The following is a 20,779-nucleotide window of genomic DNA, read 5'->3' on the forward strand; positions in this document are numbered from 1 at the left end:
CCAGCACAGCTGCACATTCCAGAAACCCTGATGTTGTATGCAGTTTGGAATTTTGAGATTTTGCCTGATCCACACTGACCTCAACTAGCCCTGAAGAGGTATTGGGCAAGAGCCACTGTTATGCTCCCACCAGCTGTGGGATAAAAACCCTGCCTGCAGTTGTTGAGCAAATGCCAAATCATTACTGATTCTGTCACTTCTCTGAAGGGCTGGACATAGGACATTTCTTCTAGGTCATTTCCCTGCCCAACATGCTTGCACAAGACAAAACCAGCCAAGTTGTATATTATGCAGGAGCAAAACTGACCTCATTTTTATGACACAGGTAGCAGCGGGAGCAGATTTGATGTCATGCTCTGACAGACTGAGGCATCCTGGTCAGGTCTCTTATGGGAAACCAGGACACACATAAATTAATAGCAGCTCTCTGTCTCCCTTTTGACTATTTAGTTTGCAAACAAACTGCCTTTTAATGTGCGCATTAACCTATGTAGCACAAGGGGAGTCCAAGCTCAACTGAGGCCCTTAAAGCATGACTGCAATTCAGAGATGCTCCAGCTCTGCACAGTTTTCAAATGTTTTTGTTTTTAACACAGAATAGAGAGATTGCTCTGGACAGCCTTAGACAGGATGTTAAAGAAAGCTCTAGCAGGCAGAAGAACATTAGTCTCAGAGGAAGGACAGGAAAAACTCCATGGAAAAGAGGTCTGGTATCAGCACCACTAGTTAAAACCCTGCAGAAAGTGTCAGGCATATGGGAGAGGGACTATACTCATGATTTCTATCCTGGACCCAAGTTCTTTCCTCATGCAGAGGGTTGGAGCCTCAGTGACAGACAGCATTGTACCAAGCAGCCAGGAGAACCATCTGCTAAGTCAGCCAGCACTTGCCCAGATTGCTATATATTACTATCATGTTAAATCCTCTAAGTCTTTGGGACATTTATAGCCAGCGGCAGGCAGCAGTGGGAAGAAGGCATATCCACTGTTGTAAGTGTTTATTTGGGAATTTTTTGGGCCTGTGCAGACTGTTTGCTGCCAGCAGACAGGCAATAAGACTGCCAAAATTGAATGACAGCATTTCTGCCTTCTTATTCATTAGTACATAATTTAATGAAGGAGCATCTTAGAGTCCTACTTACCACTCCACGCAAGGTTGGAGGTATCAGCCCACAGTAGACGGGGATAAAGGTGCTGCAGACACAGGCCTGAGGGAGAAAGAGATCCAGAATGTAAAAAGCGGATCAAACCCTACTGAACCTACTACTCTTCTCAGAACACCACACTGGCATGTGCTTACAAGTATACACCATTACTAAGGACATTTGGAGACCAAGGCAAAACAAAACTGCATGCAGTTCCTGCCTAGCCCTCTGCAATAAGTTTCGGTTCACCTGGATCAGCTCCTCCTTGGAATTGAAGTCTGACAATATCACGTTTTCTCCATCAGAGACCCGTGTCAGGGAAATACCCAAACGTCCCGCTGCAACCTCGTGCCCATTCTCTGGCACGGTCTTGGACAGGCAGATCCGGATGATCTTCACCAAGTTGAAAGATGGGTGGAGTGGGCCCAAGAACCTCTTCCGGGCTTCTTTTGACACTCGAATAATGCTGGCGCCAGCCTCACCTGCAATGAGAGAAAGAAAAATGTACCATGAAATCCTAGCAAAACCGGCTTTCTCCTTTACAAAATAAGGCACAGAAAAGCCTAATTCACAGCTTTACTCAGAAGTTTCTCCCCACTGGCTGATATATAACTCGAGATGAGAGGCTGTTATGGGCAGTGTTATAGAAGTCATGGAAGTTCGTTGTCTTGGCCCTCATTGCAAAGAGCTACCTTCATCTTACATATGTTTTATAAAGTCAGAGAAGATGACATGCATCCAGCTAAGGCCTCACACTTTTTCAGTAGATCCTGTTTCACTGGCCAGTGCAGGGCTGGTGAAAACACAGACTAACAAAGAAAATGAGGAAGATGCTTTAACAGCTTTGAGCTTATGGCTAAATCCATTTCAAAACACCTTCCACTAAAACTTTTCTAGTAAGCATTTTCTTTTTTCTGATATGAAAAAAAGTCATCTACCTGTAAGCCAAAGTGCCAGTAAACAGGAATATTGGTGTTTCCAGCTAAGCAATCCCAGCTCTGCTGTGAATGTCAGCCACATCTCAGGTGAGCAAGATGGACACTATGCTCCATCAGGGAATCAGTGACTTAGTGCCACATGTAGTGTCTTTGGTGTCCCATCCTTTCCGTGTCCGATTCCACAGCACTAAACTAGGCCCTGATGGCAGGCAGGACTCATGAAGGCATATCTGCTTTACTCTTTCACACAGTGAACCAGCGGGGTTTGGAGGAGAGGAGACATCCCATCTGCACAAAAGGGAAGGCATTATCTCATGGTCGCTAGGAGCCCAATCTGGCAAGAGCATCAGGCTGTGCAGTGGGAAAGGAGGGATGGAAGAAAACAAAACAAAACCATCAACCCAAGCCAAAACCTCAGCACCCAGCCTGCTGCCCTTTGCACACACTGACTGCTGCTTCCGCACACATCTCCTAGCCATGGTGACAATATGAGACAACAGTTCCTCTGAGTACCAGGCAATCACTGCACTCCCAGGGGCATTAGGACTATACATGTGGGAAGAATTAAAGAAATGAGGAGAAGAGAGACATGCTTTCACAACATGAAAGACACAGACATGATTTCGCATCACAAATCAAGACTTCTCTCCAATCAAACTGAAGTTCAGTTCCTGGAGAAAAGAGTTCAAGCCAACTGGAAATCCCTCTGTTTTGCTCTCCCATTCAGTCTTGCAATTGCAGAAAGGAGGCAGCAGAATGAAAGAACACAAGTTAGACCCAGGTTAATAAATATAATGGAGATAAGAGCAACAACACCCTCAATGCTATATTGACACATCCCACTCTTTTGCAATACACATGTGCTAGCAACATGTTTTCCACCAACACAGCCTGAGAATGCGATTCTGTGCTTAGGAAACCCATCAACACCAGTAGCTCAAGCAAGCACAGAACTGGACCCTTGAACATGGCCAGAGACTCTGGGGTCAGGATTTTAGGCACTGTGAGGTAGCAACTTAAGAGAAAATCCAAGTTCCCCCCTCTGAAGCAATTTTTAGCACTATAATCCCAGTCTTTTGCTCTGTCCTAGAGCAATGTTTAGCAGTCTAATTCTGATCTTACTTACTCAATTAGCAGTAAGCCATTGAGCCCAGCCTGTTCCAGATAGTAGCCACATGGTTCAACACCCTTCCCAACATGAAGGAAGTCAGCCTCACATAAATTACACTTTATCAGCACCATGACATTAGCACTCATAACGCTAAGACACCTTCACATCTGACAAGGGGAGGAAAGACACCCAGAGAACCTGCAACAGAGCCAAAAACAGAATGAATCTCAGCTGAGCACCTTGGCTGTGTGACCCCAGGAAACTCCATTGCACTGAGTGCATTGCAGGGAGTCACTGGCTTAGCTGAAAAACCAAATGGGAGGGTGGTGCTGAGCATGCAAGCCATGGGGAGACACCCTGTATGTGAAGGCCATGCTGGGGGGGGCGAGGTGTCACCCAAGAGATGGTGCTTAGCGAATGATGCTTTCAGACTTGGCATCTCAGTGTACAGAAAGATTTGATAGCGATACTGAAAACAACTGCAATTAAATTGAGTTTATGACTGAACTAAAATATGAGCTGCAAGTTGCTTAAGGAAAACAAACCAGCAAAGTCCCAACTATGCCAGGAAACAGACTGAGGGGAGACTTCAGTTGCAGCTGCCTACTCTACCACCATTTCACAGCCAAGTAAGGCAGAGAAGAACAGAGGACAAAATAAGAATTATTGCTAATTAGCAATTTCATTCTTTGACTACTTTCTGGGTGTTTGGGTTTTGGGGGGTTGTTTGTTTGTTTTATACATGTGTGCATACATGCATACACACAGGAGCTTCTGAGGCATTTCAATTTAAGGGCAGCTCTGATTCTGTTGGACTTGCTGGCTCACTTGCACCAAAGCTGAGTGCAGCATGGCTCTGTGGGAAGAGACAGGTACAGCGTGATCTACAGCACCACCAGCTTTCCTGGAAATAAGGCTAGCTGAGAGTTCAGCCAAAGGAGCCAGGTTTACGTAGCTAGATCCATGACAGATGACAAGCCCTCTTGGAAATACATTTGGGAGGAGAGAGAAGAGGTGAGAGTGTTTTAATCCCATTACTACCAGAAGTGCTGTTCCAGGAAAACCAGCTCAAATTCTGCTTGCAGCCTGCCAGAGGGAGCAGCTGAATGAGAGGTGGCCAAGAGAGAGGAGTCCTACATGGGTCAACCACAAGCTGTCAATTATTACTAGGACTAGTCCAGTGCCAATTCCAGTCCACAGAAAAGTTTCCCATGTTTTTTGATAGATCTGGTGTTCAGGACACAGGGTCACGTGAAAAAGCTAAATTAAGTTCCTTACTGAGATACATACCGAGGGGCAGAGACAATCCCTAATAGTTGGTATTGATTGCTGGGAAAACATTTAATTCCTCTCCCACCAACTAATTAATTTAACACTTCTCCCTATACAGATTTACTAAGCCACTATTCCTCTAAAAATTACATTAATACATGGAATATTCCATTTTCATTAGAAAAGCCATATGTCCCTTCTTCCCTGTCCCCACCACTGCCCCAGTGGATGTTGTAATACATGAACCTGAGTACTGCAGGGCCATCATCCTTATCTGCCGTTCAGTTGTGATGACTCAAAGGAGCATCAGACAGTGGTGTCCTGAAACACCCCAATGTGCCCCTTGCAAGACAAGGGAGGCCAGCTGTTCCACTTCTGCTGGTTCATCTTGTGATTTTTCTGCAGCAGCTGCAATGGGCAAATTACTGTTACCCATGGGAAAAGATGTGAAAGCCGCTGCTAGTTTGCATTCCATTTTCAAGCTATGTCAAGTGTCCTGGTTTTGGCTGGGATAGAGTTAATTTTCTTCCTAGTAGCAGGCATAGTGCTGTGTTTTGGATTTAGTAGGAGAAGAATGTTGATAATACACTGATGTTTTTAGTTGTTGCTAGGTACTGCTTATGCTAGTCAAGGACTTTTCAGCTTCCCAGGCTCTGCCAGGTACACAAGGAACTGGGAAGGGGTCACAGCCAGCACAGTTAATCCAAACTGATCAAAGGGCTATTCCATACCATATGACATCATGCTCAGTATATAAACTGGGGGGAGTTGGCCAGGGGGCAGCAATCGCTGCTCAGGAACTGTCGGGGTATCGGTCAGCGGGTTGTGAGCAACTGCATTGTGCATCACTTGCTTTGTATATTATCATTACTATTTTACTTTATTTCAATTATTAAACTGTTCTTATCTCAACCCAGGAGTGTTTCTCACACTTACTCTTCCGATTCTCTCCCCCATCCCACCAGGGCAGGGAGCGTGAGCAAGCAGCTGCGTGGTGCTTAGTTGCTGGCTGAAGTTAAACTACGACACAAGCCAGCTTCACATTAGGTTACTGATATAGCAAGATCATTCCCTTAAAGAACTGGTTTTCACCCCCCACAGTCATGCTTGACTCCAAAATAACCCAGTATCTAAGTCTCTACTGCCTTGTGTTCTTGGGCACAGCTGCTCACCACAATATATAAATAAATGTTCAAAAGCCTAGAACAAGATACAGGTCACCCACTTCCAAGAGAAGCAAGAAGAGAGGAGATAGATAGTTCCTTTGAGCTCTCCTTGCAGTAGCTCTCTAAGGCCCATCACAAGCTTCATCACCTTTTACTCAGAAGGCCCATTTCCCTCAACTACCCTTCTCTGACCTGAAAAGCATTCAAGCAGCATGTGCTATTTATAACTGTATACAAAAACCTCCAGCCACAGCAGCCTGCTACTCCTCTGTCTCTGGCAAAGGAGAAGAGCTGAAGATCAATCACCTAAAACTGGTGTTAGCCAGGCAGCCAGGAAGACCCTCAACCACAGCTAAGAGCTCTGAGGTGAAACACAAAGGATACTTTAAGCCTGTGCAATGCATAAGGATGAGGACCGTCACAAAGGTTAAACACCCCCTGGCAGGAGGGGTGGCAAGTGGGGAAGAAGGGCCTCTTCAGACCTGTATCTTCAGCAGCAGGGCCTTTGCACCAAGGACACTATGATGCTCACCTGTTGACATCAGACCACACTGATATCCATTTGCCAGTCAGCAAAAGGACAGCTGACCTGCAAAGTATTTCAAGTGGGGGAAAAAAAAAAAACCCTAAGACACAAACAAAAATAGGAACACAGCAGGCTGAAGAGGGAGAGTGGCATTCTGGACATTCCACCCAGCAGCTTCTGTGACTGCGGCTCACCCATGACACTGCAGCTCCCTCTGGAAGAGCTCCACATCAGCACAAAGATCACCCTCTGTGCCAGGGACATTCCTGCTCCCTGGCTAGTGCAGCAGTAAACAGGATGCAAGCTTAAAGGAAAGGCTCTCCAACAGGGATGGAGAACAGAGGATGGCACAGACAGTGGGGCAGCATGCAGGGGCAGCATCTCCTGTCCCTGCTGGTAGGAGGCATACACAGAGAGGTCACACCCCAGACTGCAGATGCTGTACCTCACCTGGACTAATGGAGCAGGCAGGGAACTGTGCAGACCCCTGCTAAACCTGCTTCTCATTCAGCACCAACAAGAATTCAAATGGACTCCTCCCTACACATCAGCAATACACCGCTTTTCTCTCCTCAGTCCCATTACCCAACTAAGGCTCCAGACTGGCCAGACACACTGATACCAAAAGCTTTGAAAGGAAGCAAGCTAGCAGAAGGAAGTGCAGGTGCTTTTGACATTCCTCCAGCACCTGGAGAGCCCAATGCCTTGTTAGTTTGGGATGGCATGACCAAGCTACTTTTACTGCAAGATTTTCAGGATAGGAGCCAGCTCCTGGGTACCATAACCAGGGACCACATTCTGGAGCTGCTTAAGTTCTGCTTAGTATCTGTTGGAGCGATGTTTGTGTGATGCTCAACACAGATGCTCCCTGCAAGAGTCCCAAGCTATAATCTTCACACTTTGCTTTCAACTCAGATAGTTGCTGAGCATCATTGGAGTTCCCATGTTTCCCATGATCCAAGTCCAGACTTAAATTTAGGAATAGGATGAGTCAGAAGGAATTTACTAGCATGATCTCCCTCAAGGGTAATTTAGCTTGGTTGCCTACCCCTTGCTATTTCAGCTGTTCCTGTACTTCACCCATGGAAGAGCTAAAAGCCTGTCTCTAATGATGACTGTGGGTTTCCGGAGAGCTGTCCTGCGTTCTTCCTGTGCACAGATCCCCAGGCTGCTCCAGCTCAGCACACACAGCTCCTGCACCTGCCTCTTCTCTGAATACTGAGAGTAATCAATGTGCATACTTTTCCTGCCTGGCCTCTCCCAGGAGATGATACAGTCCTAATTATAACACAGTCCTGTCACCAGCCCAAAAATGTAAAGCTGTAAACAAGAGGCACCAAAACGAAGTTTGCAAGCTGACATCTAGAAAAATAATTAAGAGACCTTTATTGGATGTTTCCTCACAGGAAACATCAGCTCAGACTGGCAGAAAATGCCCATTTATTCACCCCAAAGAGCAGTGCATAGGAATGTGCTGGTGATCCAAGGACAGCCCCAATTCTTTTGGGCAGTGACCTCAGTTTGTGAAGGACCCCACTGCTTGGCTGGACTTCTGTTCCTCTTCCCACACTCATACTGAAGCCACCTGATTTCCACTCACTGTCCCAAGAAAGCAAGAAGCAGGCAGACCTTCAGCTGAGCTAAGCTGAACAAAGGCCAACTTGTGCTGAATGGGAACCTGACCCAAGATATTCTCTGACTGCCTATCAGCGAGGCCAGATGAATGTCAAATTCATGTCAGCAGAAAATAAAGTGAGAGTGATGTCTTATGATCTGCCCTTATAAGACAGTTTCAGGTGACAGGTTTACCCCACAGCTGGTAACAGCTTTTTACTTTCAGTGTGAAATCCTATACAGATGCCTAAAAGCATTTGGTGTGGAAACGATATCTATCCCTCACTTGTCAGAAGTTGTGTAACTCCCACTATTTAACACAAAGAAAAAACTGCCCATTTTAAAATATTTGAGGTTGGGGGATGGCAGCTAGCAGTGGAGCCTCTAAAGGGACCTTTACATAACTGTACACATCTTCCTGTAAGCCAGTAAGATTGAGAAACAACATGTACCAAAACAAGTTGTTCTTCTGGGACTTCCCTAATTTTTGTTGTTCTGAGGTATATTTATTTTATGGTTTTCACTCAATCCTTCTCTCCTACTGTTTTGCCATCAGATAAGAAACAGCTCAGCTGCCTTGGCTCCAGATAAGAGATACAGGAAGGAAGCTTTTCTCTTTTTTTTGGTGATACATAGGTAGCAAACACAACTCCCCTCACAACACACACCCATTCAGTCTGCAGACAGCCCTACTGCTTGACTGGCTGTTCCCTGTGGCAGGTAACCCTTCCCATCAGGGGCCCTGTGCAGGGATTTAACCCAAGCTCAACAAGCAAATTATTTTGCAAAGGAGATTTCTTAAAACGCCTGGCCACCTGCTGTAAATAATGGTCTTTCTCCCACTTTGGTCAAGAGTGAGGGGCACTGATACATACCCTATTGGAGTAACTCCTAGGGATCCCTATCAGACTACGGTAAGCAACACCTATTCTGACCTTACAGGTGGGGCAGTGGAAACACCAAAAGGAAGAGACAGCTTTTCAAGTAGGGCCAGCTCTCACAGCCAGAGGTAGATGCTGAAGGAAGGGCTCAGCCCACAACACTTTCTGGCTCAGATTCTCAGTAGTCAGCATTGCAAAGTTCAGACACAACACAGCCTGTGGCAGGAGGGCTAAGTAAATGCAGATCACCTGCAACTGCTTCAGAGCCAGAAGCCACCCTCTTATTAAAAAGTTTGTCCAAGATGTTTACTTTTCTATTTCAAGTAAAATTTGGGAAAAAAGCAAAAAGCTGTTGGTCACTTTATCTATTCAAATAAAGCCAAAGCAAAAGGAGCCATTTTTCCCCTTTGAGCCAAAAGAGATGGTTATTTTGTGTGCTCTGGATACCAGATAATAGATGAACCAGAACTACTGCCACATCCTGGATGTAGGGAGCATAAGGAGAAGATCTGCTTTTAAGTTGCTCCGTTTTTTTCCTCTTGCACAGAGCATCTCACCAGGCAGCCCACAGTGACTGCTGCCTGCCTATCCACCCACTGGTACATACAGGGTAGGACCCTCGTGCAAGGCAAAGTGCAGATGCACAATTTATACCTCATCTCACATTAAGGCAGGTTGCTCTGCTTTGTACAGAAGCAAAAAGGCTTTGGGAGAACAGGCACAAGAGCTCATTCTCTAAGCTAAACCTTTGCACAGGGCTTACTGTAGTGTTGGCACACCAAAGCCTCACCAGGCAACTGAAGTTCTGCAAGCTGAGGCCTGCTTTCTTTCTGTGGCCAGGACTGGAGCATTTACTCTTGCAACACCAACTGGAAAACAGCACAGTTGGTACTGAGAAACAATCAATAGGAAGGCCAAGAGGCAGCTCAGTTCAGGCAGGCAGCCAGGATAATGCTCTCACAACCACAACAGCAATCCCCATTAGCCTAATCTTTCTCCATTGTATTCCCTAACACGAGGGTTAATGCTGCATTTCTGTTCATTGCATTAGAGAGAAATTAAATGGTATTAACAGCATATGAAAAGGAAAAGTTGCTCAGGACTGCAGACAAACTGTACTGAAAGCCATGTCCTGTCCTCATCCATCCATCAATCCCTGCCAATGCTATAGTGCAACACAATTGCATGGGATGACAAGAAAAGGGGATTCACAGAGTAAGAGAAGGTGCAGCTTAGTCTCAGCTAGAGCAATGCTGGGTTTTGGATCACTTTTTAAAAGCAAGTACACAGTGAGAAAAAGCTAGTGAAGGGGAGAAAAGGACCGGAAAACATGTTGTAATAATGCAAAATTGCCTTTTTCCTCTGCCCTGCATAGAGGCAAAAGCGGAACCACATTGAACTCTTGCTTTATTCATCCACGTGAGAACCACTAACACAAAGCCTCCAGTAGTCATTATTCTGAACAGGAACTGGTGCAGAAGTCTCATCGACACGCACAATGTTACACACACACCCTCCATGCTCATTTCTCAGGGTCAGTTTGCAGGATGGCACCACACACCTAGAGAAAGAGCGCACTGTTTCCACTTCACAGTGGAGGTATCACTAGAGGCAAGATGCTTTGGAAGAAGAGAGAGAGTAGATACCTTTGCCAGGCACCTGCACCACAAACTGGTGAAGATAAAGTGGAGTGAGCAGTCATCATTTACGTTTCCAGAGCCTGAAGAAATAGCTGCCATGCCAACATCACTTCAGCTTTATCACACACTAGCCATTACCCTCAACTGGCTCACCACACCAAAGCAAGGCACACACACAGCTTTTGGTCTAACATCTGCTAAATGCTCTCCTGCATGCTCGCAGGCAGCGATTGTTTTGCGTTCACCAAAGATGTTACCAGCGACATGGCTGGTGCTGTCACGCAGAAAAGGGCAGGCCGTCTTCCTCCTCCCCTGTCCTTTCTCACTGTACACTTGAGTGGCTGCTAAAGCACTGTCTCACCCTGGCAAAGAATGAAAGGAATAGCCCTGCAGTCCTTCACTGGCCCTCAGCCTGCGTCATGCCCAGCTCCCTCATGCTTGCACAGCTAGCCAACTGCTCCAATCCATGCCAAGCACTTTCCATGCACCTGCGAGCACATTGCTTGCTGTGCCCGCTTTGCCCTTCCATCTCATACAGGCATGTTAAGTGTCACTTTACACCCCTGAACTTTTCCCCACTAGCCATGGCATGAGCAGAACCTGCTACCAGCAAGGAAGCGAGAATGAGCAGCTTTGTTCCAAAGCAGTCCTCAGAAGAGGCACAGGCATTTTGTTCTAGAAGGAATCTCATTTTGATGATTAATCTTATTTGGGAAGCATCTTCAGTCAGACCGCAAGGCAGGCTGCATTCCTTGGGAGCCATGACACAAGAATATCTGGAGACTGACATCACCTTTCTTCCATGGACTTCAGCAACAGTTCCCCAACCACAACTCCTGGGCATCAAGATGGTTCTGAAAGCAGCCATGTGAGCCATGTGACAGGAGCTGCTCACAGAGGGCTGCACAGACCCCTGCAAGGGAAGAGCCTCTGCTCAACCCTTCCTGCAAGGCTGCGCAGTGCACAAGCAAGGAGAGCAGCAAGAGAATGAACTCTTCTGTGTGTGGAAGTATGGCTAGTAGGTAAGTGGTTAGTCTGTTACCACAAAGAAGTTTTTACCAATCCCATTATATAAGAACACTGGGCTAGATAAATCAATGTAACTCCCCCTGTGCTGACAGGCCACTCTGAAACAGGGCCGTAACTTTCTCCATGCACAACATAACTATGGCAGCCTGAATCCACACCCTGCCTCCATGACACACCGGAATAACTTTCTTGCCAGGCCCAGCCCTGAATCAGCAGCATTCAATGAAGGTGGCAAGAGCAGCTCTTGCAATTAACATCTGTAAAAGGCTCCCTGATTCACTTACACCCTCAGGTGCCACCTGCTCTATTTCAGGATGCTAAACTAGATAATCCATGGCATGGCAGCTCAGAGACACTGCCAGAGCCTCCAACACTAAAATGGTATTCAATCCTTTAAATCCTAACCCAAAAGGCTTCCAAAACTAGTATCCATCCAAACAAACTGCAGTGTATGAAGAGGAAGAGAGAGGTTAATTCTCAGAAGAAATCTTCCAGGCACAGCATAGCCAAAAGCCTGGGAAACACTTGCAGAAGACAATTCATTAAGCTTGCTGATTCTAGAGGATTTCCTACTGCCCCAGACCCTATCACTTCCAGGATGCATTCTGCCTTTTCCCAAGGGCATAGAATCATTTAGGGCCTTCTACATGGAATCATTTCCTCTATCCCTCCTTTTAACCAGCTCTTGCTCTCTCTGGTGCCTTATGCCTGCTTGACAAGGAAGTCAGCCCAAGGCAAATACACATACCTGGCCTCCCTTGACTCCCAGATTCTTGAAGGCACATCCTGACTTTCACCTCAAGTCCCAGGAACACTTAGCAGAAAGAAAGAGGCCGAGTATTACAGCTGGGCAACAGAAGTGTAGAAGTGCAGAGTATTCAATGGAAAAGCAGTGGCCAGTTTGGAATTCAGCCAGCAGTAGGGTTTGCCTTGTGGAGAGCAAGGTGGACAGGACTCACCTGCTCATGCTGCTCCTTTGAGTAGAAGATTTCTGAGTTTTTGCAAAGGCCCTGGAATTAGGAGGCTTGTCCGTTCCCAGCTCTGGAAAGAAGGAATGCTGACCAACTTACCATTTCTCCACCCCTTGCATGGTCCTCTTCAAGTACAGTACAAAGCATGCACAGCAGAGTTGAAAATCCTCTGCAGCCAAGGTGGTGAACATTTCATCCCTGCTTCATGGAGGGTGCAGAGGGAAACATGGAAAAGCCCAGAGCAAGCAGGGGGCTGGCATCAAAGTATAGTCACTCCCAAGCCCACTGCACTGGAAGGCAGCACAGCCCTCTGACAGACAGGAAACAAACACCATCAGCTACTGGACATGCAGGCAGAGCTGCTGTAACCACTACAGCAGCAGGAGTTTGGAACTGGAAGACAAAGCAAGGAATCCGAGGAAGGTTTTTGATTTATCAGGCCTAAACTTAACTTTCAAACATAATCAATAACTGGACATAGGATCCTGAAGAACACACAACAGCTTCTCATACTTTATAGAGAAGACTTGCAGGTGCCTTGCAGAGGTTTGAGAGACAAGAGGCAGAAAGAAGTGGAACAGCCTGGATATACTACAAGTTCAAGAGAGATGCTGAAATTATGGGTCAGAAGAGTGACCATGAAAGATCACTTGTGTTGTTGCCACTGACACTGCACAGCTGCTGCAGAGGCTGACGGAGCAAGGCTGAGCACCAAGCTGCTCTGCACACCTACTATCTATGTGGGGTGACAACACAATAAAACACATGCATTGCTATGACTGTCTTTTTCACTAAAAGTGGCTGGTTGGCTTCCCTTGCAGTCATCCAACATGATGCCTGTAAGAGCACCCTTCCTCATGGGAACTTCCTTATTAGAGCCATGCAGACAGCAAGAACAAGTTCCTTCCCTCCCAGCAATAGGTATTGCAGGGTGCTCCGGCTGCTTGGCTGTCAGCTTACTCATCTGGACACCCGAGCCTGCAGCCCTGTGACTGCTGATGGCACTGATCCAGGCACAGCAGCTTCTCCACCAAGCCAGTGAACATTTGTGAACATTTCTGCATATGTCAGCACAGAACATCCCCCCATCCACCTCTATTTTCCACCAGTGAAAGAAGCTGGAGCTTTACTGCTTCCAGGGAACGCCAGGAGGTTCCCCATGAATTACATCCATGTCTCTATGTACATACATAAGGGTGCCTCTCCTTCCATTGACTGGGCTGGGGCTGCTGAGCTCAACAACTTTTTCCCCAGCTAGGGCCTTTGCAGGAGATACAAATGACAATCTCCTGTGCAGGGGGCAACTCGAGTTTTGAGAAGCCACAGATGCTATGAAGCTTTCTTTTCGTGTACCTGAGAAGACCTATAGATCTCTTCACACAGCCACACAAGACAGCATCACATATACTTCCCCTAGGATAAGCTTCGTGATTCACGCTTTGGCCAGCATAAACTGGCATTGCTCTGAGGACTCCATAGAGACTAAGCTGATTTATTTCCCTCTCAATCTGGGATTTGGTGTTAGACGCCACACACACAGAGAAAATAACCTCCATGACCAGTCCTTAAGCCTTCGCATGCACATAATCAAATTTCAGGAGCACAACATTTAATATGCTGCTATCATTCATTATCTTAATTTCAAAAGGTAAAAGAGGGTTGGTTGGTTGGTTTGTTTTAACTCCTGCAACCCAATGGAAAAAGTCTCTACAGTTCAGCAGCACATTTCCTGGTGGTCACATGGTGACAACTAACAAGCAAACCTGAATGTCAAATAACTGTTAACTTCATCTCGGCTCAAGCCTGAGACAGAGTCCTGGCTAAGATACTAGTTTTTAAAAAAAAAAAAAAAAAAAAAATTCCTGTAAACAACCCAAGAATTGCTCTCCAAAGAACACCCCAAACAACACTGCTCAATCTAGCAGATATATGGCCTCCTTTCTGTATTCTCAGTACTAGAAGCATCCCACCAGCTTGCTTTATCATTTTCTGCTGACATTATCATGCTTTAGGAGAACAGCTAACTCCCACAGATGGGGGTTTGATAACCAGCTTTGCCTCCGACAGCATAATCCACCTCTTCCCCCAAAAAAGAAGCAATTCAGCAGTTCCAGTCCACCCTCAGATGAGAGCTGTATAGGACAATAGTCACGTGCTACCCAGACAATTGAGATGCTGTTCATTAACTATGAGTCACAAGCACAGTCTAGGACCCCAGCATCAGCTCAAAACCAGCTTTTCAGTGATTACAAGTTTACAAGTTCACATCCCATCATTCATCCAGGCTTCTATGCTTCCAAAGCGGGCACACCAAATCCCATGCAGCTCACTGGAGTGAGATGATTCAAGACCCTTAACAAAAATACATCTCCTACTCTGTATTAAAGATTTAAGAATCTGACAGTGGCTGCATTTTAGCATTACTCGTGACTGAAAAAAGGACAACCTCGTCATGTCACATAAGCCAGTTTTACTCATCCAGGCCCAGTGACTTAAGGATTTATTCAGACAAGTAAGCATCCCAAGAGCTCCAGGCCTAGAGTTTGTGAAAAGCTGCAGGATTTGAGGTACGCGTAAGGAGGAGACTGCAAAGCCAGCACAAAAGGACTTCTCAGTTGCTTGGCATAGAAAGGTGCATTTCCTGGTGTGCTGGACTCCCAACAGCCCCAAGAGAAGACATACGTATGACAGAAGGCCATTTCCCAGAAAACCCTCAGGACAAGAAGTGATTCATGGTACAACACTGCAGTATGCACAATCAAGTAACTTGTAAACATGCAAGACTGCCCGATGCACCTTGACAGCCACACAGATTATTCTAGTGGAAAAATAGCAATGTTTTTTCATGCCAGTGATCAGAAGAGCCTCAAAGCTGGAGAGAGAACTTCAGATGTGGGACAACACCGCTGTTGTAGCCCTGAAGAATAAATCCAAGATCACTACAACTTAATGGTAAAGTGCTTAACAAGAGCTAGGCGAGGTCATATCAGACCATAAATACCTCCTGGCCTCTTATTTAGAAAGAAGGTCCTCTGTCTACCTAATATGAACGCCCAATGTTGTTTTATTTGGTATTCTCAAGTGCGCCTTTTAAGTCCACAGTGAGGCCTCAAGGCTGCAGGTCATTTGGTCAGGGCTTTCAGTTCAGTATTAGCCCATAGCAAAGCCTTACTGCCACATACAGATGATGACAGTGTGGTCTTAATTCAGGGAGATGGCAGAATCAGCTCAGAGGCAAGCTGAACAGATGCAAAGGCCGGAAGGAAAAAGCCAGAAAAGAAACTACTAAGGGGCATCTTACACTCTGAAGGCAAGGAGAATTTCTGTTCTCTCTGATCAGGGTCTCAAAGGATCAGAACCAAAGAAAAACCACAAAGGAAGAGGTTTTTCCACTCCTCCCCAGGAAGTATTTATCTTTGCACAGTAGAGTGTCATTGAGTTCAGAGCCAAGTACAGATGCATGAAGGCACTAACCTTATCTACATACAGCCAAATAAGCAAGGCTTCTGCAAAATTCCTCTCTGCTTGTCATCCATCAAGACACACTGTATAGCATTCCAATTTGAAGGACAGAGCAACAGACAGTGGCGGGTAGCAGTTGCCATAAGCTTCAAAGCCCACAAGCTATTACACCTACTCTCAGACAGAAACCAGCTGCATGGCAAACACATACTCGGAATCCTGCTCGGGATGAACTGCTCTCCTAGTACAGGCTGCAGCTGTACCTTCTGCCCCATCCCTTCTTCCCTATGATTTCATTGCAACCCCTGGACCTCAGCCTGGAATCTGCACCGTCAGGAGGTTTTATGACAGGGACAAAGTACAGCGATACCATGCCCCAACCAAGCACCCCGTTTGCTTTTACTTTCAGAAGTCCGCTCTGTTGCCTTAGAACTGCTCTCTACCTAAGACACATGCCAGCCACACAGGCAGAGTCAAAAGAAAACTATCCCCAGAGATGTCAAACTTAAGACAGGATTCAAACACCCAAGCCTTGGCTGGCTTTAAACAGCATGGTTTGCCCTCTTTCAGGAGGGAGGTTAATGCTACCTAGAAGGTGGCCACTAGTTCAGTCCTCTTTATCATGCTTCCCCTTTTACCTTATGGGGAGTGGGAAAACCTATTCTAATCCTGATTCACAGAAAGCTCTTTACCAGGCTGGGTAACCCCCTGAGGGCAATGCCTAGGCGCACCACGGATGCTCTCAACATATAAATAGCAAGAACAAGGTAGAAATAATAACAGACATGCTGAGCACTATAATGTCATCTGAGCAAGGCAAAGGACTTGGGCACTGCTGTCATCCTGTCTCATGTTCATGCCACACCTCCAAGTAGCACAGGGAGTTCCCAGTTAGGGAACTAATTGGGCAGCCACCGCTTCAACAGAAGCAACAGCAAGTAAAGCAACCAAATCTCTGTCAGCTATCAGCAAATGGATCCCTGCAGGAGAAGGGATTAGAGGAGGCCTTGTCCCTTGTCCACAGTAAAAGCTGGCACCATGGCATGACTACAGCCTTTGAGATCCCAGACCGGGGTTTGAACAGCTTGTAAGAGCTTCCCATCAAGCTCCAGAAACAATGACTACACCTCATCAGGCATTTCTGTAAACAAAATCCTAAGGAAGGGGAAACATCAAACCTAACTACACAGAAAAAGCTAACTTTTGCTGCATGAAGGCTACATCTCAAAACTCTACCTGTCCCCAAAGAACAGGGGGTGCTGTAGAAAGATGCCTGTGATCACAGTGAAAGGAGTTCAAGCAGTAAACAGCTCTGGTTTCACTTGGCTCTAGGAGAGGCTCATAATGCTCTGAGACTAAGTAGATATACCTGATTGTCTCACACCACATTCTCCTTTCAAGTTTAAGATACTTTTCTACATTTGTTATTCTCAAAATAAAAGCTTCCAAGTACAGAGTCTGGCACATGCTTCCTGACTTTTCCCCCCATATGCAAAACAGCTGAACTTCAAAACAGCAAAAAAACAGGAGGCACCACACACCATTCTCTTCAGCTGTTCCCCAGACATGCCCTAAGCAGGGACAGATGACATTGTGTGCCTGTTTCAGAGGTAACTTTTTAAGGTTTCTTCTGTAACTTGAAAACAGAGATAATACCTAGCTAAACTGGAGATCTAGCTCTTGCAGAGGGCAAGAAAATTCCCCAGTGCCCTACACCCCCAGGAATAACTCTCTTCCAGAAATAAAGATACTAAGAAAGAATAAAGAGAGATTTCCTAGTTACTTGGAGATGCTGTTCAACTCTAATCCACACACACAACATGCTGCTTCACGTCTCCGTCTCCAGCTGCTTTGCCCCCTGTTTGCAGCCACTAGCAGCTGGTGCCCACAGGGGCGAGAGGTCGGCTCCTCTCCCCACCAGACCTACATTGAAGCAAGCCAAACCCAAGAACTGAGCCCTTACAAGTCCATGCGACTACGGTGGGGGTCAAAACCAGAACGACTGCGCTGATTTCCTGCCTTCAGGGGTCTCGCCGGTCCCCTCCGCAGACACCTATGCTGCGGAGCGCAGCAGCACGCACCCACCCTCCATCCCACAGGGGCCAGGTGCCCATTTTGGACACGGGCTTCACCGCCTGACGGAGCCGGGGTGCCTCCAGCACCCCCTTGGACCTCAGCTTGAGGCACACAGCCACCCGCGAGGGACCGGGGGCGCGTGTGCGAATACTGAGGCAAAGGCCTTCAAAAGCAAAGCACCGCACGCGTTTAGGAAGAACGAGGAGGAAGGCAGAGCGCTATTTCCACCGGCCCCGCTGCTGCTGTAATTAAGAAGCGCGTAACAACGAAGGGAAGACCTGACTGAGCGCTCGGCTCTGGCAGCCGGCTGGCTGTGACAGCGCCGGCGGCTCAGGCCGGCTTCGCGCCGCCCGCCGGTGCCGAGGGCTCCGCGCCCGCCCCGCGCTTACCGAGGCAGGCGCCGCTGACGAGGGCGGTGGCGGTGAGCGCCCCGGCTGAGGCGCCATAGACCTTCCTGGCGTTGGCGACGAGGAAGGGGGCATGTTCCTGCAGGCAGCTGGCTACCCCGATGTGGTAGACCCCCAGGAAGCCGCAGCCGGCGAAGGAGATATTCCAGGTGGAGTCCGGGGGGAACATGGCCTCCGCGCCCCGCTGAAGGCGGGAGGGGTGGTGGGGAAGAAGCAGCCGCGACGAGGAGGGGAAGCCGCGGGGCTCCTGTCACAGCACACCGCCCCTGGGCGGGCGGAATGGAGGACGAGAGCCGGGAGACGCCACTGCTGAGGCAGGAAGTGGCGAGACCGGAGGTCCTTGCCACGGGCTTACCGGCGCCAGCCGCCGAGCTTATATGAGGCGGACCGGCCCGCGGGCCCGCCCTCGGCCCCTGCCTTGGGCGGGAAGGTCCCGGCCCCTCCTTCCAACCCTTCCTCCGGTGAACCCCTCTCTCAGCCGAGGGAGCCGGCCCCGTGGGCATTGCGGTTATTCGCCGCCTCTTGCGCCGCGGCAGCCGTACCGGAGCCTTCCTTCAGTGGCAGAGGCTAAGCCAGTCCCTTCGATGAGAAGGGGGAAGGGGGAGGATTACGGCTTCTCGCAGCACCCCAAACCTTGCTGTGTACCGGGGCAGCAGCCGGCCTCCGCCCCCCCCCAAAACCACACTGTTTCTTGGAGGCCTCTGCTCCAAGTTCTTGAAGTTTCCTGTAAGTACAGTCCTTTGTCTTTCGGGAGATGGGCAAGAAACACGAGAGGAAGGGAAAAGCTTTCCCTTTTCATAAAAAGCTGAGGAGCCAGAGGGAGGCAAGCTCAGCATCGCCACAGCGCACGAGCAGAGAGAAAGGCAACCCTTCTCTCAACAGCTTTCTCTGCTTCTAAACTCACGAAAACACACACAGTTGCTTACCTTTGCTAACCTTCTCTTAAAAGTTTTCTCTACGTGCCTCTAAGCTCACCAAAATGCTTACCTTTGGTCAGCGCAACTGCAGTTTTCAGTAGTGCTCCTGCACAAGCTTTTAGCACAGGCAAGCCCACGGCATATCAGCTCGCCACAGAGCAGCACTGGGTAAGAGGCCAGCGCTATTAGGAGATCAAAATAGATTTCAGAAGCTGGAAATATCCCTTTGTCATAAACAATACAGACTATAGTCATTCAGACAGGTAGGTAAGTGTGAAAGTTTACAGGAACATCAAAAGCATAGCAAAAGAAGTGGGTGCTCAAAGCAAGGAAGCAAGATCAACAGGAGGGAGGCTTGGGGGATAGAAAACAAAAAGCTTAAGTAGTTTTTTAATAGAATCAACATGGGGCAAAAGCACTACCAAAGTTGTTGTTTTTAAAAAAAAAGTCTTACCTCATTTTGGCATAAATCTATTTGCATTAGTTTTCTTATAACTGGTCAGAAGTTTCTCATTTGGGACACTATTATACCTATCCTTAACAGCTCTCAAACTAAGCAAAGCTAGGCCTTCCTCCCCACAGGAATTTCACCCATTATGTTAATGGCGGTCATCCCAAGTAGGCCCTCTCCTGTTCCTTCCACTCCAAATGTCCTTTCAAAGGGTATGAGGGAGGCTGGTACCCTCCCCATAGAGGGGCCATCCAGGTTGTAAGCAAGCTGTCTACTGCCTCACAGTCAGCTGCTGGAAGCAACCAAACTCAGCAGGTAACCCTTGTATAAATCCAATATTTGAGCTCAATTTAGGCCTCATACTCCAGCCTCTACAGAGTGCTTTTTCACTAAACCTTTGCACTTTCCTTCTGTCAGACAGGCAGGAATCTAGCCTTATCTTTCCTCCAGGTCCTATCCCAGAGCCCACCACCTCACCTAGCTGCCAGGAAGTACCCTTGATACATATTAGCTCCATTCCATCCTGGAGGACCTGAAGAATTACCCGTACTTATCTCAAGTCCTCTGTTTATGCCCTGTATACCCACCCTTCCCTCTCTTCCTCTCATACCTCTACTTGCTTTTGTAATTTATTTCCTCCTTTGCGTTTGATGTGGTTACGTAACCCTTGTCAGCCCTCATCTCCTCCACCTGAAGAGGTGAACACTGGCACGCACCTGAGCCTTGACTCTCTTAAAGGCTCTTAACACCAAGACAATCATAGTGCTTTCCCCCCATGCTTCTGGTGACGTGGAAAGGTATTTCTATGCAGCCAAACCCAAAGAAAACATTGTGTCTTGCATTTTCCAGAACAGGGATTGTGCTGGAGAAGAACTAGTCAATGGGCTGTGACTTTAGCAGAAATCTGTGGCGAAACTAAATACTGAACCTTGTTTGCAGATACCTCCTTGACATTTGTAACCGCAAGAACAGCTTCGTTCTCGAGCCAATGCTGCTTCCTCTTTTTTCAGCATTTCACAAACTTTCCTGTTGTGTCTGGAAAATAGAAACAACAATGCTGTGACAATGCTGGAGGTAGTTTCACTTGATTTCTCAACATTAATCTCATCCTGAGTTATTTATGTCACTCTGCCTTGACCCTCGAGGTTACCTGTTTGAGGAGGTTAATGCTGCC

At 47.3% G+C, this 20,779-nt stretch overlaps 1 protein-coding gene across 1 annotated transcript in view; it reads right to left on the minus strand.

Moving 5' to 3' along the window:
• Positions 1-18,406, minus strand: part of PNPLA2 (patatin like domain 2, triacylglycerol lipase) — a 30,745-nt gene extending 12,339 nt beyond the window's left edge. Inside the window, 3 exon segments of the mRNA XM_075712136.1 lie at positions 1,142-1,207; positions 1,394-1,626; positions 18,220-18,406. Of these exon segments, the coding sequence (XP_075568251.1) occupies positions 1,142-1,207; positions 1,394-1,626; positions 18,220-18,406 (486 nt within the window).
• Between the last annotated feature and the right edge of the window lie 2,373 nt (positions 18,407-20,779).

The sequence above is a fragment of the Pelecanus crispus genome, chromosome 6, assembly GCF_030463565.1.
Source record: "Pelecanus crispus isolate bPelCri1 chromosome 6, bPelCri1.pri, whole genome shotgun sequence".
In the NCBI taxonomy this organism is placed as follows: domain Eukaryota; kingdom Metazoa; phylum Chordata; class Aves; order Pelecaniformes; family Pelecanidae; genus Pelecanus; species Pelecanus crispus.